This window comes from Gobio gobio (assembly GCF_949357685.1).
Source record: "Gobio gobio genome assembly, chromosome: 15".
NCBI lineage: Eukaryota > Metazoa > Chordata > Actinopteri > Cypriniformes > Gobionidae > Gobio > Gobio gobio.
This window is the reverse complement of record NC_137108.1, coordinates 26,972,709-27,000,500: the sequence shown is the minus strand read 5'-3', so window position 1 is coordinate 27,000,500 and position 27,792 is coordinate 26,972,709. Positions and strand designations below refer to the sequence as shown.

At 37.8% G+C, this 27,792-nt stretch overlaps 1 protein-coding gene across 1 annotated transcript; it reads right to left on the bottom strand.

The window, feature by feature from the left end:
- Positions 1–542: 542 nt before the first annotated feature.
- Positions 543–26,860, bottom strand: LOC307139213 (nuclear pore membrane glycoprotein 210; the record flags this gene model as incomplete). Its single annotated transcript, XM_079838105.1, has 31 exons — positions 543–619; positions 1,107–1,308; positions 1,402–1,685; positions 1,957–2,109; positions 2,525–2,648; positions 3,195–3,331; positions 4,355–4,575; positions 4,657–4,832; positions 4,903–5,044; positions 5,403–5,488; positions 5,954–6,109; positions 6,181–6,312; positions 6,404–6,484; positions 7,762–7,935; positions 8,019–8,214; positions 9,003–9,130; positions 11,130–11,219; positions 13,863–14,075; positions 14,578–14,723; positions 16,156–16,483; positions 16,577–16,732; positions 16,809–16,946; positions 20,425–20,562; positions 20,643–20,752; positions 20,834–20,902; positions 20,993–21,142; positions 23,789–23,862; positions 23,952–24,030; positions 24,131–24,262; positions 25,319–25,479; positions 26,739–26,860. 31 exons carry the CDS (start codon positions 26,858–26,860, stop codon positions 543–545), a joined length of 4,575 nt encoding a protein of 1,524 aa, XP_079694231.1.
- Positions 26,861–27,792: the final 932 nt, after the last annotated feature.

Genomic DNA, 27,792 nt, shown 5'->3' with positions numbered 1-27,792 from the left:
AGTACAAATAGTATGAAAATGAGAAATGATACTCTTCAGGAACATGAAGTAGTTTGGAAGCATTTACTTTTGAATTGTATAGATTGAACCATGCCTAGTATATTAATCGATTATAACAACTTTCAAGTTCATGGTTCTTTCATTTATGACAGAGAGAATAACACGAGGGAGGGGGTAGGTGCAATAAGTTAGTTAGTATTACAGAGCCACTGTTTTCTCTGCAGGACTTTTTGTTGGCAGTGATGGTGTGACCCACAGATAGAAACGGCTTTTTGTCCTCTTCTGAAAAAAAGTCAGAAAACATTGATTTAAAAAATACATCAGCCTGAAAGCACTTTTAAACCATAATATGAAAATGCACTCAATATTTTCTTCATTAAAAAGATTTAACAGAAGTGAATTCCAATCATGTTTAAAATGACGTGCAAGACAACTTACAAATGCATGGATTGCATATATTGGGTTGACAACAACATCAAAAACTTGCATTTAGAAAATAGATGAATTTGAAATGTGAAGGTGTGTCATACACCTCCTTGAGGTCAAACACACCTGTATCGGTAGAAGGTGTGAGGACTGCAGGTACAGTTCTGTGCGAGAGACAGCATGGTATTGTACGCTGTGAAAATTGAACACATTTAAGAGAATATAAGAAGATCCGCAGGGCCAAAGCTTCACATCCTGAGTCTGAATCACATCGGGCAGCACTAAATCATTCGACAGCAAACATATTCAGCGTTGCTGAATTAGAAGTTAAAACACTTGTGTGTGACTCTACCTATGAAAAGTGCAGCGGTGGTGGCCAGTACAGCAAAAAGAGCAAATATCGAAATGAACAAAAGCCCAAAATTTGTTCCAATATGACCTGAACATACAAATAAAGAGCATTGTAGTTGTTACAAAAACAAAGATATCTAGATATTTAAAAGTTATATTAAAAAGTATATACCAGAGTTTAAAAGTTTGTGGTTGGTAAGATTTTTGTTTCTTTTCAATCAAATGCATCCTTGCTGAATGAAAGTATTAATTTCTTTCAAAAAATAAACAAAATCTTACTGACCCCAAACTGCTGAACGGTAGGCGATAAGTGTATGTTGCTCTCTCACCTGACCCCTGGCTGTCCATCACTCTTGTCACCATCACGACGTGTGTCTGTGAAGAGAGGTCTGTATAAAGGATGATGTTTGCAGTAGACGGTACCTGATCCAGGAAATGTGAGGCTGAATAGACTCTAATGAGGAGGAGGGTGGGCTTTTCATCTGACCGGATCGGATCAGATAACACAATGTCTGGGGTGTCTGACTGAACCTAATTAGATAAGAGTGAAGAAATAAAGAATGCATTTGAAAAACAATTAATTCAGTCAAGTAGTATAACAATTTCTCCTATGATCATTCTCACCCTCAGTGCACTAAGCATGTCTGTGGTGCCAAACACTGTGATTTCAGCCACAGGCTGCTGGGAGGACAGTTTGATCTGGGTGACAGGACAATGGAACGCTGCCACATACTGGAGCCGAGCAGAAGATTGAAAAGAAGGGGGTGAGTTGGGAAGCAACGCTAGGGCATCTGGGGTTGATTGAGTCTGCAGACAGGCAGACAGATAGATGGAGAGAGGCAGAGTGGACAGGAGATGGAGGATGGAGTCTGACTGGGGCTGAACAGAGATCCTGCAGCTGTACTGAGCTGAAACAGGACATGACAGACAGGTTAGCAGTCAATCATAAAGGCTTGCTTCATGGTTAAAATAATTATTCAAGGATGCTTTAAACGTGTTACCAAGTTTGAGCATTTGTTTATAATCCGTTCTCAGAAGATTAGGAACAACCATGAAGTATCAAGCTGACACATCAATTATGTTTTATAAATTATTAAAACACCCTTAGACGCCAAGCATAACACAGGGCTTTAAAAAAAAGTCAGCATCTTAGAGTATATTTTGTAAAACTTGTCTCACCGGTGTCTGTATTGTAGAAGGGTGTTGCGTGAAAGATATCCTGCAGTGTTCTTATCTCTAGGTAGGGGGCGCCAAAGTGTAAAGAGCACAGCAGCTCTGCCTCAGGATGTAGTTTCTTCTCTATGGCCTCCCAGTGGTCTTGATTGCATTGAGCTGCCATGCAGAAAGAGAGAAAGAGCTCATATTCCATCTGCACAGACATTTATCCATGTTTCTGAAAGTGAAAGATCTAGGATGATCAAATAAAGTTGAGATAAGTAAAACTTCCCACCCACCACTTGTTTTAACTGTATATATTAAACAGTAGAGATAATCACCACAGAGAATCCTTTCTAGTCTAAGGATTGAGTTTTTAAGCAATTAAAGGGGGATCTGTGGATCCTCCAGACGGAAATGAATATTTGGATTATAATCTCTTTGTTTCTTTAATCTCTACTTGTTAACAGTCTAAATATTCCTCATTATTTTTTAATAATCTTTATGCAATTGTATCAATGGCATGTCAGGCGTTTTTCATGATTGTGAACAGTGGCCTTCCCGAATGTCATGTGGAGGTGAAAGGAGTCACCTATGTTGGCAGGAGAGGTGTCAAGATCCACTCTGACTGTGTATTCTGAAGCTTCAGGCCAGTTAGTGAGGAGCCTATCAGCAGGAAGAACGATCACAGGAATGGACGCAGACTCAACTGTTACCTGCATGACAACAAAATAATCTTTTAAATCAAAACATTCACAATGAAGCTGTGTCCCAAATGACGCACTATACACTATGTACTTATGCACTATGTACTCAACCGTGTAGTGTATGAACTTTACATGGTTACTTTACGTAATTAAAGCTGCGACAGTTGAGTGCATGAAGTGTCCAACATTCCACACTTCGTTTTTCCGTTAATTTAGAGCATCATCCGGGTATTTAAAGTGCACTTTTTCTTTTTGGAATTTTCAGAGTGAAAACACTACTTACACTAATTTTACTTAAAAACGTTACAGAATAGTGCATAAGTATGCCAACTGGGACGCACCTTGAGTCTGTTTCAAATCTTAGTGAGTTCCATGCCTCAACCTAACAGAGATGGAACCACACAAGTGATCGATTTGGAATGCTCTATATCAGTGGTTCTTTTTTAACTCTGAAGGGCTTCCATTGCTGTATATACGGTGGGGTTGGTTTGAAATAGAGCTATTATGTCACAAAACATGAGGACACTTATATAATACTGCAGAGGCACTGATTACCTCTCTGAAGGTTTGCTGCCCACCATCTAGCCTGTAGTAAACCACTACTGTCCCAGAATTCTTTGCAAATGCCACTCCAGTCTCAGAGTTCATTTGAAGGATCTGACTTGATGACACATCCCATCTCCCTCGCCGACCTTTAAAGAGGAAAAAACAAATGCAAAAATGATCTATACGCTAATGTGCCAAGTATACTACGGTTTTTATGCGTACACAAGGGTATGCGTACAGCGTGCGTGACATATGCACACAGCCAGTCTTATCCAACCATGTGTATTTGTACGTTCATCTTGCATATGCAACTTAATTGGTTTGCACTAGTTAATTTGTCTTGTGTACTTATGTCCAAAATGTTTCCAGCAATGTTTTAATTCAGAGAAATCAGCTATTTTAACCAGTGTAACAGTCCGTGTCATTGGATCGCCTGTCAATGGTGTCAAATTCGCGTTAACCTCGATTTCCGGTTTTACTTCTATAAAACCATGGAAACCCCAAAGATGCTTTATATTATTATGTGTTTTATTAGACAGGTGAACAACTGTTTGGATACCTTTATCAACAGTAAATATCGTCCATTTCATTAGAATGAATAATAATAGAATAAAATAATGTGAATTTAAGTGATCAAACATAACTGTAACAAAGTTCAGGGAAGGAGGTGGACTTTAATCGTAACTTAAATCATAAAATAAACATAAACAACAAAACGAAAGGAGTGACAGTCGCCAAATGCGGCATATAAGTATAATGAAATCAACCACCGTGAAATGTCCCAGGCTCTCGGCCACGCCCTGCTTGATACAACAGTAACGGTATTAACTTTAATACATTAGTTCCTCCATGAACATTGTTTCTGCCTGAGTCCTGTCAGATAGCTTTCCATTGGCTGTGGAGGTGAACATGACAACTCCCATGATTCCACGCTCATTCACGGCATCATCAAGCTACGCCTTTGTCATTGTTTTGAAAAAGTGACCGTTAATGGCGAAACTTGCATACGGTGCCTTTCAGCGCATATTTTTGCACACACTATCAAATGGAGTTTACTTTGAAAGCTCGGCTGTATGCATACATGGAGTATACTTTGAGCTTTATATCAAAGGGGTTTGTTTACAAAAACTAAAACTAGTGCTCTGCTTGCTAGTAACCTACTGATTTACCCTGCTGGTCTGTAATGGGAGAGCTGAAACAGATGACATCCCCAGGGCGCAGGAATCCTGGGGGCTCTGAGATGGCAGGCACCGCAAACAGAGGGGTGTAATCGCTCAGAAATGGGTTTATAGGGTCTCCCTGTACCCTCAAAACAGTTAGACCAGGTGACACCATCTGAACCAGAAACGACTGATTGTCTTTGTCAACTATCAGTTGCACCAGATCATCTCTGAGACAGACAAAAAGAGGTTAGACCATTACTGCGAGTACTTGGAGTCACATTGACATGTATATCTATGTAATTAATTACCTGTTAGTGGTGACCAGTGTTCGCATATTATGGGAGTGGAATTGTTGTCCCATGTTGTCATAATATAGAGCTTTGATATGGATGCTCCAGCCCAGAGGGAAGGCAGGAAGGGCTCTCTCATCATCACTGTTCACGGATGACACAGTCAAAACACGTACAAACCACACTGTTGACACCTAAGGAAGAAAAGAGGTTGAGAATCTAAAATGAGGGTGACCTATGGCAATTATCATGATAAACACTCACCTTCACACTGATCAACAGTGTTTGGTTGATACCACAAATGCCCATGGCAAAAACCTCCAAAAGAGCCACGCCTGTATCAGGCCCTGTCCTCAACATACCTTGATCGTCAAAATTAATAAGTCCTGCCCCTGAGACACACCGGCTAAGGGTGAAATGAACCGGACAGACTGAGTCTCTGAAAACACACATTTTAAAACCTGTATGATGTTACCTAGTCACACGTAACCAGACTTTTGATGAAACGGCAAAATGTCTGTGGTTGTTTCTGAGATTATATGAAACCAACCAGGATCTTCAGCCAATTCTTCAGTAAAATTTAGGGGGAAAATATGGAAATGTATTTTTGATCAGGCACATTATTCGTCCAAGTCATTATGAGAACTGCAATGATGCGGCACAGGCTTAATGGAGTGGATGCTGACTTATTTTTTCAAGCTGGGCAAAAATAATAATAATAATAATATTATTTTTTGAAACATGAAACAGGCATGCAAACTCACTTATTGCTCTGCAGGGTGTACTGAGAAAGTGGAGACATGAGGATGGAACTTGGGGTTCCTGTTGTTAACTGCATCTCTTCAAACACCTGAGAAAAGAGGGAGAGCAAAAGAAAAGAGATAGATTTAGAACAAACTCAAACTTTAGGCCACACAAATTTTCAAAAAAATAATGATGTGCACAAATAAATCATTTATAACAAATGCGGCAACATTCCATTGTTAATTTTCACTTCATGGTGACTTTAAATATTATTCTTCCGTTAACTCATTCTTAATTTTTTTAAATATCCAGATATTCTGTTTTGCTCATTAGCCTTATTGAATCTTTTTGACTAAAATAATTTGTGATGAATTATGCATTCTGAGATTGTGTGGGTTATAGTAATTATAATTTTATTTAATTAAATGTAATTATAAACAGTATATACAGTATGATTTTATTGTACAGTACAGAACACATATCTCATAAGATCAAGGAAAATCTGCTTCCTCATGATGCAACTCCTATAAATAGCTTGTCATCTGTGGTTCATTGTGGAGGATGTATTTACCAGTATCTGTATCTCGTCAGTGAGATGATCAGAGTATGAAGTGTTGCTGGTGTCTATCTCTTCGAGCTGCACATGCACTTTGAGACTGGTCCTGCCTGGAGCTTCGGCCCTCACCAGCACAGAGAAACTGTGAGAGGGAGACACACTAACGCCCACCTAAAACAGACAGCATAATGAACAAACAAGTGTTCATACAAGTCAGTTTATGCTATGTGTGTGCAACTCACCTGTGCATGCCGGGGTTTGATCTCCAGCACACACGGTTTGCTCAGACTCCAGTGGAACCTGAGGCCAGACTCGACACTACCCAGAGAGAGAGGGTTCTGACCGCTGTCCCTGCCCATCACGTAAACCGGCATCTAAAATGAAAGATTCATCCAAACCCCTCCTTATACTGACAGCAAAAAAACATGGCTGCACACAATAATAATGAGCATGAGAAGGACAAACCTCTGTTCCTACAGATAGAGTAATTAAAGGAGCCTGTATCCTCACTGCTGTCAGGTTAAACACCTCCACCTCCACTTCATCCTGATCACAGGTCACATACAGTTAAATCACAGTTATTCGGTTTATGCAAAATAATTATATCTTTAAGTGTCTGTTCACACTTGGTAGGTTCGGTTTGATTAAAATCAACTCTGGTGCGCGAGACCCATGTTTTCAGGGGGTCTCAGTCCGATTTTAAAGAAACTCAAGTGCAGTTTGACTGAAATATGAGACACAGACAAAAGGCATCTAAATGAACCAAAACCAGCAGGGACCGGTTGCATAAACATAGCCATTATGTTAAGACAGTGTCTTAAGTTCTAGTATGACCCACTAGCAGTTAGTCAGGGGCAATCAGTCTTGCTTTTCGGTGTCCAATTAGGCCAATCTACTTTTTTATGTAACTGACTTAAAACAGCTATGAACAATCTTAAAGAAAAAAATGTGATGTCTAACTTGCAAGACTAGTCTTATAGTTTATGCAACCGGCCACTGGACGTGATGTCACAAGATGCGACCCTAAAAAGGACAGAATTCTCAAGCACAAGGAAAATTTCAAACTCCGAAATTGCATACTCTCTCTAGTCTTTAGTAGGTAGGCTACTTATTTTGAATAATTACCCAGCGTTCTATTACAGTCATTAATAGATAAATGTATAATTTTCTTTTTTGGCAGAATCAAACTACAAGTGTGAACACACTCTTAGAAACATACAAATTTATTATAGTGTATTAATAAATAAGACAGTGTAAGCGCATGATGTGTGTATAAGAACAGATATAGCAATGGTAGCGGTTACAGCATATAATTAAGGTGGAATGGGATGAAAGGTTAGATTAGATGCAGTAGGTAAGTAGTTAGGCCTATTAATTATTCATGCTGGGTGCCATGGCAATGGAAAATCTAATCATGCATATACGTTTGCTCCTTAGTCACCTTTATAATTATCAATATGTGATTAAGGGGTATTTCAAGCAGAACACTTTTTTGTGTTTAAAAACAAAATACAGAGTAGTGGACTGAAAAAACACCCTGCAAAGTCTGGAGACACATTTTCATGAGTCTTGAGACGCAACAGTCAAACACGTCTGTCTAGCATTTTTACATAGAAAAACTATGCAAAAATGCAAGACGTGGGCAAAGGAATTAACTTCTTTTAACTTGTTAACAGTGGAAAACAAAAACCTGTTCAATGTGAACGGACCCTAAAACTACTGCTATGTGAACATCTGTATAAATAATACTTTTTATGTATGGCTTCAGATGGCAGGAAATCTATTACAAATCCTGGTTTAACAAATGTAAACTTGTCTGCTACCTCTACAAAGGTAAGTGATGCTTCTGTATCTTGCGTCTGGAGAGCTCCTCTGAGTTTGACCACACCCACTGCCACGCCTCTGACCAGTCCTGTCTCTGTAACCACGGCGATAGAGCTGTCACTCACGGAAAACCTGACGCTGGACTGAGGATGAGGCCTTCCCTCCAATTTCACCTGAACATCAAATACACATTCATACTCAAAAATGCATTTCTCTGGAAACTAGCATACGGATAGGTGCATCCTGTCACACCCACCTGTCGCACACTTCCAACTGCCAGAGCGAGTTTACGGGGCTGGAAACTGAATGGAGGGTAAACTTGCATATTCTTGTAGGAGGAGCTTATAACACGCCCATGACCGTCCACAGCTGAGAGGTGGAGACTGACCACGCCCACTGCCAGGCCTGTCACATGGAACCCCACGCTGTACTCATCCACTGGCCCTGCCTCCCTGTAAGCATACAGTAAAATACAATTCAAAAGCCACCTGTTTTTAACTATAATTTTTATGTTAAAGAACATAAAATTATACTTATATATCATACTAAAACTTTACAATAAAAATGACATTTATATGCATTTCTTAAAGCTGCAGTCCGTAAATGTTTGCACTCTTGCGGTTAATAAACAGAACTGCATGCGTCTTGTGGAAGAACATTGCAGCCGGAGCTACTTCTCTCTGTTTATGTCTATGGCAAGTCACGCAGGGACTGTGCTCCTCCGCAGCGGTTCCTACCAGTCTGGTCTGAAATAGTCCCAATATAAACACTTATTATAAGTGTACCATAATGATTCAGGGCAAGACAAAAACACGGTTTGGAAAATGGATTCATGTTGTACATTCTCATTATATAATTTTTGTAAATCTTGAACACCAAGTTACGGACAGCAGCTTTAAATTTCATTCCATTTTAATTATATTTCCATCATTTCAAACTGAATTAGAATTCTACATCATGTTTACTACTTCAATTCAGATTCAGTTATGCATCCTTTATTCAATTCTAAGCCGCTTGTCTCACTCCTGACCATTTTTTCCAGCACCTCACCACCACCATATCTATTCATTCCTATTATGTATTAAATATGACATAATCTTTATTACATCAGAAGTATTAGGGCAGATTTAGAGCTTGAACCCTTCCATTATGGACAGCAAACCTTTATCGCATGCATGGTTTATATGAAAATGTTAACTAGTGAAACAAGACTGATACAAAACACATGGTCTGGACTCACTCCACAGAAACGATGGATGATGAAGGGATAAGCATGAGGTTCATGAGCAACAGGAAGTGATGAAGAAATGGTTGATTCTTTGAATCCAGAACACGCACTCGTACTACAGCAGAATGTCTGACCTCAATCTAAAAACCATCAACATAGGAGAGAAAGATTCAGTGACCGTGAGATGATAAAATGTAATACAGTGTAGTAGAATAACAAAAAAATTATGCAAGGGATGAGGAGCATCTGTCTACATCGCACAATATTAATGAAGTCAATTTGGAAATCTGTGATGTCAGAGACAAAAATGGAGGCCACAGCAGGATCAGAGGTCAAACAGAGGTCATGAGCCAAAAGAGTTGAAAAACCAGATCGAAGTGGGGACACCTGGGATAGAAAGATTATAAGTGAACTAGTTATTTGTATTGCAAAGTTAGTGCTGTACATTTTGTGGTGGGATATTTGAAAATGTCCCACCTGTATTATATTGCCATTCTTCATGTGGTTAATGCTGGACAATTGGTTGTCTTGTAGATGGACATGAAAGTGACCTGATCCATGGATCAAGGTCAGATTTTCCTACAGAGAGGATTGGCTTGACTGAGTCATTAAAATACAACAACAACAGGCCAGAAGAGATATGATGGAGAGGGATGAATTTGCTCACTGTGACTTTTGGATGGTTGAATAAAGTGACAGAGTGTCTGGCCCACTGTACGTCATCTACCAAACGCAGATTCGTACACTGAGATGCTGGAGCTGTCAACATCTTTTACAGCGCACATAGTTCATATGTTACTCAGGCATACACACATAATTATGGACACATTACAGCACAGATAAAAAATAAAACACATAAACACACACCTCTGGACATGTAAGAGTGACATCGACAGTCACGGTTCTTGTCTGTCTGTGGGATTGAAGAATCTGCCAGACTGTAGAACAGGGTAGTTGATTAGATTAGGGTCAATGGCAAATAAGAGTGTCCACAATAGAGAGGACAAATCATTAAAAAAAAAACTAAATCCTGTGTCTTATAAATGTACTCATATGTTAGTTTCATATGGTATCAAATTGTATGCAATTTTCAAGAAAATTTCCACTTTATTACTATAAAAAAGTTAAGTGGTGTAACCATCAAGTAAAACGCAATCTTATTCATTATTGTCAAACTAATTACATACATTTAAAAAAAATATTTATAAATATATATATATATATATATATATATATATATATATAGATATACAAATATACTATTTATTTTATCGTAAATTATATATATATATATATATATATATATATATATATATATATATATATATATATATATATATATATATATATATATATATATATATATATATATATATATATATATATATATATATATATATATATATATGATTACTTAATCTTTATAATCAAGCAGTGAAACAGTTTTGTTAAAATATTATTAGTTTATTATTAGATTATATGATTATATGCTATTTCTAAATGAATAATTAATTATATTTGATATACTGTATACATATATATATATACATATACAGCTCTGGAAAAAATTAAGAGACCACTTAACATTGAGAAATCAATGTTTTTTTTTCTAGAGCTGTATATATAGAATTTATGATAAAATAAATAGTATATTTGTATATCTATATATACAAAGTAAAAAGTGTTCTACAAATATTATGAATTATTGATTTAGAAATAGCTAAATAAATTATATTATTTTAACAAAACTGCTTCACTGCTTTTTGATAATTTTAATTTATAAATCGCAATTTATAATTTATAAAAAGCATGTATAAATAATAATAATAATAATAATAATAATAATAATAATAATAACTGCTTTTAAGAAATTTAAAACAAAAAAATTTCATAAATACTCATAATAGATTCAGTGCGTTCATTTGATGTACGAATTGCATTTATCTAATTTTGAATAACGTAATAGATTCAGACAAACAAAAGAGCGTCATGTCATTGACCAATTTACACAATATTGTGACAGTGCAAAGCAAAAACACCATGTAGTTTGTAGCCTGTCTGAGTTGGTCTGTCAGCCGCTGTCATTGTGGACTGGCGGCCCAGTGAGAGGAGACCAGGGTCAGAGGAGGACCACCTCACCGAACAGGAAGTGAAGTTATCAAACTGCACCCCCTCTTGATCAAACACAGACAACTGCAATGTAGCATCCCTAGTGCTGGACACAGATAACTGTGAGAGAGGAAGAGATAAATGACATGAAAGAATATGGAAATGTGATATTCAATTACATCAGAGTAATTCTAAGAGAATAAAGGAAGTCCAAACACTGAAAGAGATAAAGTGTGACCTCGTTAAATAAATAATGATAAAATCATGCTTAACCTATCTCACTATAGAAGGCACGCAGGAAAAAATACTTCAAATATAGCAGAAAAGCAATAAACTATTGATTTGGTGCTCTGTTATCATGAAAATGAAACTGTGAACCTAGTTAATGCGTGAATGAATCTTTGAACAAAAGGTGGCAGAGATATCAGTCACAAGAATGTGCAGTAATAGTCCTTCTTTGCCATCCGTCAGTTCATGACCATATCGGTCACATTATTTATTTTATGTAGGATTTATGTAAGACTTTTATTATACAGCAAGGACGCATTCAATTGATCCAAAGTGACAGTAAAGGCATTCATAATGTTACAAAAAAAATATTTTAAATGAATGCTGCTCTTTTCTTTGCCAACTTGTCAGTTAAATTCATAATTTGTTACATTTATGTAGCGCTTTTCTAGGCACTCAATTGCTTTACATTCAGTAGGGGGGAATCTCCTCAACCACCACCAATGTGCAGCATCCACCTGCATATAATTACCATTTTGGTGTCTGCACACACACACACACACACTCATCATGGTTTGTAGAAATGTGTGTAATAAGTGAGCATGCAATCACTGGCATTCTGCCTGCTTGTAATTTTTCTTTCCATTTTGTGTGTGTGTGTGTGTGTGTGTGTGTGTGTGTGTGTGTGTGTGTGTGTGTGTGTGTGTGTGTGTGTGTGTGTGTGTGTGTGTGTGTGTGTGTGTGTGTTGATGATATGCTTCATTAAATTGGTAAATCTGATGCAATTTCTGCCTCTCTCAGTGTGCTGTGACCAAATTTTTTTTAAAGGTTTACCTCAGAGCTCATGGGTGCCCTTTAGTTTGAATTAAAGATATGATGCGATGTTTCATTCTCAGAAATGGTTTTAGTTATTACTGAGGGTATATTGATTGCGAGGGTTTGACATTGATCAAAGACTTGGTTTCTAGAGCATCTGTGTCAGGAGAGGAAAAGCCCTCACACAACCTTAACACACACACACACACACACACACACACACACACACTGAGGGCCCATGCATGCGGTTACTATGGAAACTGCCATAACACTTCACCCTGCATATTTCACATAATTGCATGGCAAATGAGAGCAGCGAAAAGAGGGAAGGAGAGAGACGGAGGTCTGGTGTGGGTGTAGGGCTGAAACAGAAAGAAAGAGAAACACCTGGAGGGCGAGAAAATGAAAAAATGAAAAAAAGAGAGGTCTGGGCAGGTGAAGGGAAAAGAGGAAAATGAGTGAATCATAAAAGAGTTTTTGAGAGGACGTAACAGCAGGAGGGGGCAAAAAGAGAAAGAGAGAGGATAAAGTGGGCATTACTCACCAGTCCACAGGGGTACTGAGGCTGAGCGCAGGAATAGGGATGGGAGAATAGAGGGATGGATGAAGGTGAGGACGGGGAGGAAGTGGCCGACGAGAGAAGAGAGACAGAGAGACTAGCAGGGATGCCACACGCCACCTGAACTCTGCTCTCCTCGACTGCAGGATTCTCGTTGAACGGACCTGGAGTATTACCACACCTAAAGACCAACCACTGCACACATAAACACACACACACACACACACACACACACACACACACACATGTAAAAAACATACACGACCACAAGGCTACAGCGCTTCACACAAATTTAGAATGAATTAACTCTTTATTCTTTGAAATTAAGAATACATCTCAATTGATTTTATTTTTAGCATACAAACCCACAAAATATCCACTAAATTGTTTTCAGACAGCGTTAGAAAAATAAATACTAACATCACACACACACACACACAATGTATATATATAATATATTTAGAGAAGAGAGAGAGAGAGAGAGAGAGAGAGAGAGAGAGAGAGAGAGAGAGAGAGAGAGAGAGAGAGAGAGAGAGCGAGAGAGATTTAATATTATTAAAAGTCTCTTATGCTCACCAAGGCTGCATTTAATTGACCAAAAATACAGTAAAAATAGTAATTGTTTTTAATATTATTAGAATTTAAAATATCCATTTAAATTTAATTTATTCCTGTGATGGCAAAGCTGTATTTTTTAGCATCATTACGCCAGTCTGCAGAGTCACATTATCCTTCAAAAATTATTTGAATATGATGATTTGCTGCTCAAAAACATTTATTTTTATTATCAATGTAAAAACGGTTGTGCTGCTTAATATTTTTGTGGAAAGCATTTATTTGTAAAAATGTAGTTTTTTTTTTTAAGATTTATTATGATAGGACAGTAGGTAGACAGGAAGCAAAGTGGGAGAGAGAGAGGGGGGACGGGATGGGGAAAGGTCCACGAGCCGGGACTCGCCCGAAGCGCAACAGTGCTATATGTCAGCGCACTGCCCACGAGGCTATTGGCGCTGACGTAACATTTTAAGTCTATGTTGATCAACTTAATGCATCTTTGCTTTATTAAAAAAATTAAGTATTTATTAAATATAATGGACCGTATTTAGTGTACATATGCAGTACATATGATTAATACTTTACAGTTGAGGACATTTCCCAACCTGTTTTCCCACGGCGGTGCACACGACCTGATACGCAGGTCGAGGTGTCCTTGCTTCGGTCGGACTCAGTGCCTCCACGGTAACACTCCCTGTTGGATGCACCTCGATATCCCTATAGAAACGGAAGGGGGCCGGGGGCCAGGGCTGAGGCCCCCCCTCGAATATAACCACACGAGATGAGCCCACCGAGAGAAGAACCTCAGATGCAAACGGCTGAGCGAAAGGAGAGAACAATGTCACTGAGAAGTTGAGTGGAGTCAAAAACTCAGGATAATGTCCTTGTTAAAACTGTTGTTGTCTTTCATTAGTGTGTGACTGACAAAAGCAAAGCACTGATCCATCACACTGTCCTGTTAAACTCTCATGAGTGTGCTTGGCAGCGTTTGCCCTGGACCAGAGAGCTCCACTGCTCTCTATGTCCCTGACATGATACAGAGTCATACATCAGTGATCAGGAGCACACAGTTTCACATTAATCTTCTGCTACATCCAAACAGTTCATTATCTTAATAAATAGCCACCATAGGGCTGATAAATCACCCTTTATACAGACATGACACTTACCACAAATCATACACGCACACACAGTTGTGCACACACACACACACACACACACACACACACACACACACACACACACACACACACACACACACACACACACACACACACACACACACACACACACACACACACACACACACACAGAGCATACTTTAAGAGGGCTGTAGGCCACCAGTGTTGTCGTCTCACTGATGTTGCATGCCTCTGTTTCCACTGTGATGGTAACAACAGCGTGTCCCTGTGAAAGAGCCTCCATACGGACCCCTCCACAGAATTCAGCACCTGGAGACAAAGATCCTGAGAGAGAGAGAAAGAGAGGCAGAAATGAAGAAACAGACCGGAAATATTTGTGTGATGTTCTTGCTGGTTTAAATCAGGTAGATACATTAATAGGTTAGGGAAAACCACCATGAATAATATGAATACATGTTGCCATAGCACATATTTGATTTCATTTCATAAAATATTGAGTTCATTAGATTGAATCCAACAAATTTAACAGTGAAAACAGGAAAGAATTATTTTTTTTTGCTTTTTGAGATTGCATGTTACATCTCAGGGAGCTAAATTTAATCCGTCTTGTTTCAAGTATTCAAGTATATAGCCTTAAATATCCCAGTTGGCAAATTGTTTTCGTTACATATCATTTTTTTAATGAAAATGGGGTAAGAAAAATATTAATAATAATTAATAAAAAAATTTCGCTTTGTGTTAATTGAAAGCTGAAATAAAATAAGATATAAATATTAATGCAGGATATACATATATAAATAAAATATTTTAAATATATGAAATAGAAATATTTAAAAAATAAAATAAAATAAGATTAGGTTGAACAAAAATTAAAACTGAAACTAAAATAAATTAAATCTACAGTTAATAGAAATATTTAAAAAAAACTAAATTGACAAAAGCACAACAAATTTGCTAAAATGAAAATGAAAAGTGAACATCTAAAAATAAAAGCTAGTTTAAAATATTAATAAATACTATAATAGTTTATAAATACTCTAAAGTAAGTTTTTACATACATTTTTATATACACATTTCACAAATGAATTATTTTATTCATTTATACAGTGTGGAATTAGTTGCTCCAACTATGCTAATGATTAAAAGCAAATGACTAAGAAAAAAAACAACTATTCAGAATAAATCTAAACTGTGATGTTGGTGGCAATTGTTATTCTTCTGGCAATCTCTGTTGTGAATATAAGCCAAAGTTTTACTCTAAGAATGTTTGCCTTTATTCACATCAAGTTTGCAATCCAAGTGCTGGCTTCACATGCCGGACAGCTGTGCAAGTTATCGGTACATAAATCCTCTGTCAAACACAAACACGCATATACTCCATCAACTTGATGTTTACGGGCTAATGTACTAACCGGATTACACAGAGAGAGCGCATATTGATTTTCCCAGTACTTTAAATTAAACCAAGAGAAATGAACTAATTAATCCTCTTTTAATTTGTGCGTGCAGTGGAGAGGAAATCCTGCGTGAGGGGGGAAGGGGGTAAAGACAGAAAGTAAGCAGTGAGGGGGTCTCTGTGTGTGACTGGGAGTAGATCACTTATTCCTCATGTTCGATATGCCCCGAGGTAAACAATTACAGCAGGAGGGTGAATGAAAGGGCCGTCAGAGAAAGAGGGTATTGAAGGAATCAGTGGAGTGTGAATGGATGAACAATGTAGAATTGTAGAGATGTAGAGAGGGTGAAGATGCCTCACCTGACATGTGTGTAAAGATGCCGGAAGGTTCAGTGTGGACGTGTAGAGAGAGCTGAGAGCAGTCTGTGACTGCCACAAGATTTCTGTCCTCCAGTAGAGTCTCTTCACATTGAGGATTTTGTGTATCGGAGAAGAAGTTTGCCTGAGAATTTGTACCGGTGCTCCTGTGAGTGTTTGAATGTGTATCGAAGACATAATGTGTCTGAGAGCAAGTGTTTTGTGGGTCCTGAATGCCCCAAAGAGCCATGGGAATATCTATCATGTCCCCCACGCGACAATCGCCCCTTTGAGGAATCAACTGCAACCGGCCAGGCCTTACAACCATCACCTGAACACACATAATGAGAAACATCAGACACAGGAGTTTATATATATATATATATATATATATATGTTTGTGTGGTAGTATGCGAACATTTACCTTCCCGACTACTTTATGGAGGGTGTTTTTAGAATCTGAAACTTGAATTTCAGCCTGGCCCCTCCTCTTTCCTGCTAGAACCACCCCTTTTACTGTAACTGTGGCAATTCCACTATCAGACACTTCCCATTTCACAGAGCCACTTCCTCCCTCCGCCTGAAAACACACAGTCAGTTATAGCATAGTTATTACGCCCTAACATATATAGAACAATATTGAATTTTAACGCCACCTGAATTTTGTGCTGATACAGCTTATTGTGGGGTTGCCATGGAAACACAATCACAGAGGGCTGCAGGGTAAGAGGGTTGTAGATTTCGACTTCCTGTCGCACTCTAATTGGTGGGATGACAGGCCACTCTTCACCATCCTGTTACATAAGACGGTTGTTATTCAAATAAAAAAAAATTTTTACAGTATAAATGGGTATATTAAATATATATAAACTATATACAGTAGTTGCTTTTATATTTAGAAACACCACCATATTTGTGGGTCGGTGGCAACAAAAAGTTTGAAAACGCTTGGAATAACACATAAAAGTTATTTTAAGTAACTACTTTTACAATAATACAACAAAACACGTCACAGGCACAAACTCTAGGTAAATATCACTTTAAGAAGGCTGGGAAATCACAACCTGATGTAGCCGATACTAATCAGCTCAATAGTCAGCCAAACCCCAAAGCAACACCACAGCGTTCGCATTGAAGGTCTGACAGGAAAATGTACGCCTGCCTAAAGGATGATTTCCCTTGGAGGCAGTTTGGAGGGTTTTCCCTCCTTTTTTCTTCCATTAATCTAATGGATGATCCTTATAAGTGAGCGGGGATCGACAGGAAGTTGCAGACCTAAACTAATGAGCAACGTTTCCCCCAGAGCTCATCTTACAGAACCATAACGCCTGCATGACGATCGGATAAAACTGCCCCCCCTCTAAGACACGTTTCATCATCTGCCACCACAGTGCCTCCTGCAGATGGAACACGCTGTCTTTTCCTTTTTAAACAATGGGTTTCCTAACACACCACATGCCTCTCTTTACACTTCACACTGTGTGTGTCCTCATTTCCTGCTCTGTTTTTTAATGCCCCCTCAGGTAGGGCTCCCCTCTAGATCTTCAAACAGCTTGTGCCATTTACTCCAATAAGACTGAACTGCACTTTTGTGAAATAACCCAGACTAAACTCCTCAAACTGAGCAATGAACTGAACAAAATCCCAGAAGTAGGATATTTGACATACTGATGACATTGGTATTGTCTAATTAAACCCATGGGCCAAAAGGAAAAAAAGAGCAGCACAAAAATAATGGTTTCAGTAAAACCATTTTTTAGAGTTCTGGTAATACATTGATATCGATGTCTATGTGAAAGTATATAACCATCAATGTACACATTCAGGTTGCTCACTGATGACAAATAGACAATTTGCTAAGATTTATCCTCCTTAGTTGCCCACAGGAAGGAACTGGAGTTGCAAGTGAAAAAACAAGACTTGTATCCTGTATTGTAAAATTGTGTTTAATCCTATAACAACACAAAGTGATTCTACAGACATACACTACAGTTCAAAAGTTTGGGGTCAGGTAAATGTATTTTTAATATACTACGGGCTGTTCAATGCTCGATTCTGATTACTCGATGAATGTTCTGTGCAATTATTTTTCAGTACACAGATAAAGTAGTTCTAGGCAGGTCTGACGCATTACAGTTCCATACACTGATCTATATAAATGACTGGATTGGCCATTGCGTTCTAAACTGCCATCAGGAAGTGCTTGAGCGGCCATCTTACGATTCCCTACCGACAAGAGGGCATCATTGACTTACAGCCAAAACGTTGACCTAAAATCACCCGATTTGCAGCATCTCAGTCTCACAGGATTAGTTTTACAATATAGGTATGTAAATTAATAGTTACTTCAGATGTTATCTGTAATGTTTATGGTCTTTTTGGAGAGGATATGTCATATATTGAAATTGTTGATGTGGGTGTGTCTACTGCACACTGCTGACACAGCTAAGGTAACTGAATAAACACAAAAAATATATATTTATTTTTGTATAATTATGGAGGAAATAAAACATTAACATATGTGTTTAGCTGCAGAAATTGATTCAAATAGCCTATACAATAAATATGAATACAAGCCTCTGTACTATATTGCACTTTATTGTATTACAAAATTCAAAGCGAGTTGATGTTCACTACTCTAATGAATATGAACGCAACTTTTTAATTCCCGACTTTAAAGGGTAACTTCAGTGATTTAGCATTAAGCTTTGTATCAGTAGAAACCCCGTAGTATATTTGAATTATGGTACTTTCCCCCATCATATCCCCCTGAGACGAGAGAATTATGCATTTTATTTCTGGAAAAAATCCTCCGATGACGCAAATATCGCCATTTTGCGTCATCAGAGGATTTTTTGGCCAGAGGCTCAAAAACTACAGCCAGTAGAAGGAGCTGTTCCGCATGTTTTCAACCCATCCACAGGGGAGAGATCTCACGCACAGAATGTAAATGTGCTCGTCTCGGCCTCAGGCATTTATAACGGAGCGGTGCAGAGCTTTTCAATGAATTCCTATGAAGGTTTAGCTTCCATATGCGATCAGAAAACACGCCAGACTGGACACACGCTGAGATTGACAGCCGCGCTTACCTCAGCTCTGCTCAGCTCTTACTTCCCTCTCGTGATGAATGAGATCGGACTCCTGCTGTGTTTGTCCTGTGACTTTCTATCGGCTCACTCACACTTTATTGAAAAGATACGTTCAGTTTTTAATTGTGTATATATATATAATTGTAGTGTTTATTCTCTAACTTAACGAAATGATTGTATTATTATGAAGATCAAAACGACGCTGGGGGCGGTGTAGGGAGTGGCAGCGAAGCAAGTGCATACTTGGAGTTGTTGTCTTTCATCCACATGAGAAAAAAATAGATTTTCTGTCTTTTCTCAGTCTAGAAGGCACCAAATTAAAAAATAATTTCACATTTCTACTACATAAATGACAGTTTAAATACACATTCATCTTTCCAGCGCTGAAGTGCCCCTTTAAAAGGATAACCACTTACATGCTTAGGCCATTTGTGTTGTAAGAATGTAAAGGGAGACAGAGTCTCCTTAGGCAAAGTAAAATCTCAGTAAAATCATATATCCTATTAATTCAATAGAATGTGTGAGTTTACTAGGGAATAACGATATGGCAGCACGGTGGCTTTTTTTTTTATGACGTCATGAGCAATCCAGTTAAGATCAGTGGTTCCATATCACTTTGGCAAATTATTTCAGTTATTGCAAAAATCATTATAGCCTGCAACAGCAAAAGATATTGACAAAGCAAATAAATATAACAAACAATAGGATGAAAATGACCTATGTTTTGGTACCTATAAAAAGCGCAGTCCTTTTCTCCCGCTCTGTCTCCCATACAAACGCACACACATACAATACAGACACACTCTCACATATACAGAACCATACACGCGCACAAAAATGTATTGTCAGCGCTGACCCGTGACTTTATCAATGCAATCGTTTCTAAACTGAAAAGCTACATGACATTGCTCAGTGGAGAGGTTATTGAATCACGACAATCATGAGACTGAAACTGAAATGAAACGTTTTTTGACCTTGGATGCATGTAAACCTATTGTAGGAGACCAAAACAAAATTAGGATAGATACCGTTAAAATAGCATACCGTATTAGAGGCACTTTAACAATTTCCATAATTGACATCATCACAAAAGAAAGGAAGGAAAAACAAGCTGAAGATTATTTTAAAGATTACAAAAACAAACGATTTCTTTTCGTTGGAATAATGTGTATAAGTATGTTACCTCAGAGATGATGCTATAAAGTGAGGCCTGTATTAAAGTCTTTCCTTTCATGATGGTCTGCAGGAAATGGCAGGATGGATAAGACGAAGACTCGAGTGTCACTAACCCCTCAGTCTCCTCCACAACAATCACCACATTCTGCACAGGGTTAAAGTTCAGACGTTATGCTCCTGTCAGGAGATGCAGTGAAGCAAACAGTGCAGAAACTATGAAACAACCTGTGACAGGTGAACCACATGGCCCTTGCTGTCATGGATACGGATAGTCAAATAATACTGCCGCCCTGTCTCCAACACCCATCTGTCCTCCTCCTCCGCGATACTCAATGCTGAAACACACAGACAAATGCAAATAAACATAAACTCTCATACAGGTGTGCGGTTTAAGATATTAAATATGGTTAACTCACTCATATAGCTGGGCTTCACCACATATACAGAAGTGCGAGGGAGTTGGGACGTTATTTCAGGGGGCAGATCTGAGTCACAATTGAGCTTGGAACCATAACAATATACTCATATGCCCTACAACATAATGTTTCAATGAAAAACACAGTTGTGTTGGATACTGTTGTGTGCAACCGTTATTGTCGCATGACCCGGCTTGAGGGCGGTGACAGTCGCTGTATCCCGCTCAACACAGATGATGTCATGATGGTACATTCTGCCCCTGGATCCATCCACAACAAGTCCATATCCCTCCTCAGAGAAAGTGACCTCTACAAACAGACAGGAGAGTGAGTAATTATATGCAGGTGTAAAAATTTAACATATCTATCTTGACATATGCAACAATGGAATATAATTGGTCTAGAAGTGTGAAGCCATGTGGTTAGGGTGTTAAAGTGTTAACTTGCCGTTTAAAAGCCATATTGGCATGAGCATATAAAAGCCACTGGCATATTGGTAATCTCGGGTGTGTGTTTATGTGAAGAGGTGTGGAGGACACTTGTCAAATGAGATTCTTGCGTTCAGTTGGCTTTAAAAGAAAGCTCAACACAGTCCAGAGCTTAACCAACGATTGAATAATAATGCATACATTTTTAACATTTCTCAGTCAATGAGTTGAATCTTGAACTTTAATTTCAAGTCTTACAAAGGACAATATTGTCTCTGAATCAGTATGTCATGATAAAAAGACCACCATTGCTGGTTTTGGATGCTGATATGCTTGTGTCCCTATATTGGAGAGAGATGGATTGCTTTTTTATGACCAGCAAGCTGCCCTTGGTCAATCGGTTTCACCAGTTTCATCAGCATTTTTTTGTTAGTGAACAACATGGCTATGATCAGGATTCATGGGTAAAATTGGGATTTGTTATGTGGGGGGGTTCTGTAGTTTCAATGGCCCATAACCAAGTAAACACTGTAATAAATAAATCATGTAATATTTTTGTAGAAATTATAATACTGGAATGCAGAAATACTACACAGACCAAACTGTCATATTACTTAAGACAGCATGTTAGAAAAAAAAATACATAAATGGAATAGTTCTTGTGCTGCGTGTGCTTATAAGCTGGTGTTGGGTTATATGAGAATGTGCCGTCTCCATGTTTCTTTTTTAATTTATACCACAACAGTATATAAGTGTCTTTATAGAATTCTTAAAATATGTATTTTTTTCCAAAGGCAAATCAAATTGTATCGTCATTTTAAATGGACAGCAATACATTTAATCATGTCTGGACATTTGAAATCCTTTTAAATGGCTAACCGTAATTTGCTGTTAGCCTCCCGAGCATTATACATTTATGAAACTGAGAATGTTTGCCTTAATGGAAACCCGCTGCTCCAATGCAGAAAGAATCTTACAGCTATTAAGACATGAACTGAAAAAGAAAACTTTAATGTATTACAAGCAGACAATCAAAATAAGAGTTTCAGAGAAGGCCAGTAGCCAACAGCAGTTGTGAACACATACTGTAGGTTTACTTTGGACCCCGCCCCCTGTCAAAACTGACTTGTGTGCTTATTGCTTAAAGATTCCAGCTTGTGCGCTTGTGGTCAGTTCTGTGTGTGAGACCTGTCAGGACTCACAATTTTGTTATTTCTCCTTGCAACGTGCTGATTTGTGTGCACAATCATATTTTTTGAGCTCAAGTTTTTTGTGAGCTTTGTCACTTTGCTCAAACTGCTGTAATTCACGAACGCGCTGTGTTTATGTGCTTGTGCTCTCTTGTCTATTATTTAACGCCATAAAAGACAACTCTCTTGAATCATTGCTTGAATTAGTAAGAATGATATATTGTTGAAAATGTATGAGGAAAGTCCACTGATGAGTTACCAGCCTAAGTATAAGTGCTGGGGCTTAGCCCCGGACGGTCCCGGCCCAATTTAACCCCAGGTTATAATGGTCCACCAGCTAAACCAGCATCAAAACAGCATAAACCAGATTGTATTCGTACCAGTCTCTCCTTCTTGCTCCGTTTTCCACAGACTGTATCTGATTGTGGATCCCTGTAGCAGGTATGTATCCCCCGCTGGACTCAGGTGTAGTCTGTCTATCACAAACAAAGTCACACTGGCTGCTTCTACATGCTGGACCCATTCACACACACACACGCAAACACAAAAGAATATATTATTATTACCATCATACATACATTTCTACATGTTTTGTTATCTATAGATACACATATTAAAATTCCATTCAAAAGTTTGAGGTCAGTAAACTTTGAAAGAAACCTGCAAATAAGTATATAGAGAAAGTTCTACCATTTAAAATAACTATTTTCTATTTTAATGTATTTTATAATGTAATTCATTCCTGTGATGATCAAAGCTAAATTTTCAGCATAATTTCTCCAGTCTTCAGTGTCACATTTGGTGCTCGAGAAACATTTCTTATTATTGTTAATTTGGAAAACAGTTGTGCTGCTTAATATTTTAGGATTCTTTGATAAATAGAAAGATCAAAAGTACCAAATTTATTAGATTTTTTTTAAACTATATTTTAAATGTCTTTACTGTCACTTTTGATCCTTGCTGATATTTAACTTTACACATTTTTCACCAAATTCTATAATATGGCTTGTGCAGTATCATTACTCAAAACTTGTGATGCCTAAATTCTTTTTAAACATTGTATTTAAAACTATTAGTTTGATTTCTAGTATGCCTTATATTTTTCTCTTTTTAGAGAATATAGCATAGAATTATTTTAATAGTAGCCATTAAATGGTTACCAGCCATAACTTACAAGTAAGTATTGGCTTATGTGTGTCTGCCATCATTTTAAAATATTATATTTAATAATTCTGTCTAGTGTTAAATGTGCTTTCATACCTTTTGTTCAGAGTGTAGAAAAGACACTTTTAAAAGTGCTGAGCCACTGTGAATCCCATACAGCAGGACACTCTCACCTCTGTGACCAACATCTTCTAGAGACAGGATATGAGGTGGGGGAGCGTACCCGGCATCGTGGTGACGCACAAACCTATGTTAATCATAGAAAACAAGACGTGCTTTATGTTGATGTGTTTTCCCCATCGCTCCCTCTTCCTTCACTTAAAGACCCTTGTTCACCTCACTGCTTGTATTTCATCAGACTCCCTTGCCAGTCGCCAATTAAATTTCAAGCCAGCCAGACAGCTAAAAGTATTTCCTGTGGATCAGGCCAAGAACAAAGCGCAGTCATAACCTTCTCATTCTCAATGAAACACATCTTCACAGTGCCTCAGTGAAACTTATGAAATTAAAAGTACCTTCAGAGTCAAATGCCTGGACAGATAACTGCAGTGGAGGGTCATCGGTAAAAAGCTGTCGAGCAGTCGTGATGATCTTAATCCTTTCAATCCGATCAATGATGACGTCACAGCGCAAAATGTGACCTGTCACTAAAATGGGAATGGATGAAGTCACATTTTTGAACCCTTCATGTTGTTTAGGATCCCAAACATAATTTTTTACTAAAATTACCCTCATGTTGGTCCTAAACCTGTATGAATTTTTTTCTTCTGGGAAATGTAGAAGATATATTTTGAAGTTGATTATTTGATGTTGGTTACCAAACAATTTTGGTTCCCATTGACTTCAATTGTGTTTTTTGTTCATATAAAGTTCTTTCATGAAACTTATAAGTTTCATGACAGAATAAGTCTGATAAGTCCTTAACACAATCTGCTTGCAATCACATCATTCTATAGGACACAGCTAATTGGTTCCTCCTGCATCAGTAGCCAATGAGTTTACTGCGCAAACTTCAAATGCTGGTCAACATTTTCACGCAGTTGCAGCTTGCTTTCAGAAAACCTCCACCTTCCCCAGCTCCACCTGTATAAATCTGCTATGGGTAATTCATGTACTCTATTTTGTACAGCAGAAGCAAGTCTGTTCTTGCTCTGCAGCAACAATAACAGCAGAAGCAGCGTAGCAGATCTATTCCGCCAAGACCAAACATATCAACATGGTCATATCCATTATTATGCATTTTTGTCATGACAGAAATACAATGGAAATCAATGGGAACCAAAACTGTTTGGTTACCAAAATTCTTCAAAAATATCTTATTTTATGTTTCACAGAAGAAAGAAAATCTTACAGGTTTGAAACAACATGAGGGTGAATAAATAATGACAGAATTCATTTTTGGATGAACTATCCTTACTATCCTTTTAATAGATTGAGAACAATTGTAATGAGATTTAAATGGTCTGTGCTGCATTTGAATTCAATCAGTCAGTGAGGCAAAGAGTGAGCAGGCTGACTGCATTCAGAATTTATTTGTCAATTAAAATGACGGTTAATTTTAAATGAAAAATGGCTTAATTATTCATATATTTCAATTGAATGGCTTGTGAAAAAAAGAACTGTTACTGCTGTAATGGCTCTGTATGCCCTTCTGTAGAAAGAAAATGCATGTCTATTTATTACTGTCCCCTCCTCTCGCTCACCAGGGTCTTGTGCCTGGACCACGGTACGGATAGGGACAGCCTGGGGGGAGGACAGAGCTGACACCAAGCACTGCTGACTGCAGGAAGACAGGGGCAGCAGAGCCGGAGGGCTGAGTGTAGAGAGAGGATACACCCTGACAGTCTCAGGCTTAGAGGACACCCTAAAGTCAGACAGACAGCAATAGAGTTAGACACATGACTGCAAGTAAAGCACTCTATTGCCTATATTATTCTCTTAATACTTACTTTTATGCAAATAATGAAGGCATTTGTTTCTTTTTTTTATGTTTTAAATGTAAAGAACACATTTAAAAAATGTCATGATTAGAATATGAAACTCTGTCACCGACTTAAGACAAAATGAGGCTACAAAACTGAAAATGTTTATCAAGGAATTATTTTGGATCAAGAGAATATAATGATAATTACATTAAATTATACAACGCTAGCCTTAGTGATGTTAACTCTGGAAAAGGGGCCTTCATGATGAAGAATGACATTGATAATTACACTACTATAGGTAATTATATTCAGGTCAGTCAGATTTGTACTTATTTTAAATTGTAAAAAATATTTCACAATATTACTATTTTCACTGTATTTCTGATCAAATGACTGCAGCCTCGGTGAGCATAAGATACTTCTTTGAAACCATTTAAAAATCAAACTGACCGCAAACTTGATTGGTAGTGTACATAATGTAATGTCATCGTTTTGATAAAATGAAGAGGAAATAAAAATTACATTTGTGTTAAGAACATTGTAGTGGTCATTCCTCATTTCCAATGTAAAAGCGTATAATTTCACATAAATGTTTTTTGTTTTTTTTAACGTTTTTGTGGGACGTTTCGTCTCATGTCTAATAAGTGAGGCATTCAAAATCCAATCTAGCTTAAGGTATTTTGATATGTACACATTGTAATATCTACTAACTGCAAATTGCACTTTGAATTGTCTTTATCAGACTACATTTATCTTTATATTTCCATTTATAAATGGAAAGGCCAGAGTGACCCATTATTGTGGTCCCTCAGTCAATCACTCTCTTTCCTGTTCTCTCTCAATCTATATTAAGCTTTTTACACTATCATCACACCAAAATAGCACACTACTTTAACCAATTTTAAGTTTTTAACATTCTTCTTGTGCAGCTTTGCAAACACTGGTAGGCCTATCCTTCATAAAATGCATACTACTGATTTTCAGGGCAGTAAACTATAGTGCAGGCTAGTCACTGTCTATATAGGCAACCCAAACTTCACCTTGGAGACGATGTCATATCATAACAAGATTGTTTGAATTGTGTTTTTCAGCAAGGAGAAACGAACTGATTGAATTAATTACTTTTCAGACATGACAGCTCGTAATGAGACAGAATGACATGTTAAGTCGAGTATGCTCTACAGCCCCTGTCACTCACCATTTGTAGCATCCTCTCTGTGCTGTCAGTGTTATGTTCACAGGCACATGAACGCTGAGAGGTAACAGCAGCTTGGGAGCGTTCAGTTTAGTCGACTCACTTTGTGTAATCAATGAGCCCATTAGCAAAATCACCCAAACTGCTCTTTTCATCATAGGCATGTTGAAATTGCAGCTCTAAAATGAACTACAATTCACAACTGAATACTGCTGGTAGCTAAACAATTATTTTGACATTATTTTCGATGCAAAGACACCGCAGAAACCGCAAACTAGTTAATCTCGTTTGTAAGAGCTAAATTTAGAGTTATGCCAGGCGCTGGTAAACAGCACTAGCCGTTAAAATGACGCTAGTTGGTTGATTTTTGAAACAGTGTAGGGGAGGCTTTATGATTTGTTTTTGACCTGTAGCGTCTACGGCGCTGTTTTCAAAGTACTATCTATGGGTTTTTTTTTCTAAGGGACAAAAATAATAATAATGTAGTTCATGATTTGAAATGAACTTTTTTCACTCACTGGCCAATTTGGCAACAACATTTTTAAATTACCGGCCATTTAGAACTTCAACTACTAGACAAAAGGAGAGAGAAACAAGAACTAAACCAGATTAAAGCAGCTGTCCGTAACTTTTTTTGTGTTCAAGATTTACAAAAATGATATAGGCCTACTGAGAATGTACAACATGAATCAATTTTCCAAACCGTGTTTTTGTCTAACCCTGCATCCTTATGGTACACTTATAATAAGTGTTTATATTGGGACAATTTCAGACCAGACTGGTAGAAACCGCTGCGGAGGAGCACAGTCCCTGCGTGACTCGCCATAGACATAAACAGAGAGAAACTCCGGCTGCAATGTTCTTCCGCAAGACGCATGCAGTTCTGTTTATTAACCGCTAGAGTTCATTCATTTCTTATTCAAACAAAATCCTGTCATCCAGCCATCTCCGCCCTTCCTTTCACACTTATCCTTTTTTAATACAGTACAAACATTTTTTATTTTGTGTTTTTCAATACATTACATTGTTTGTCGAGTCAAAGACGAGCCACTCGAAC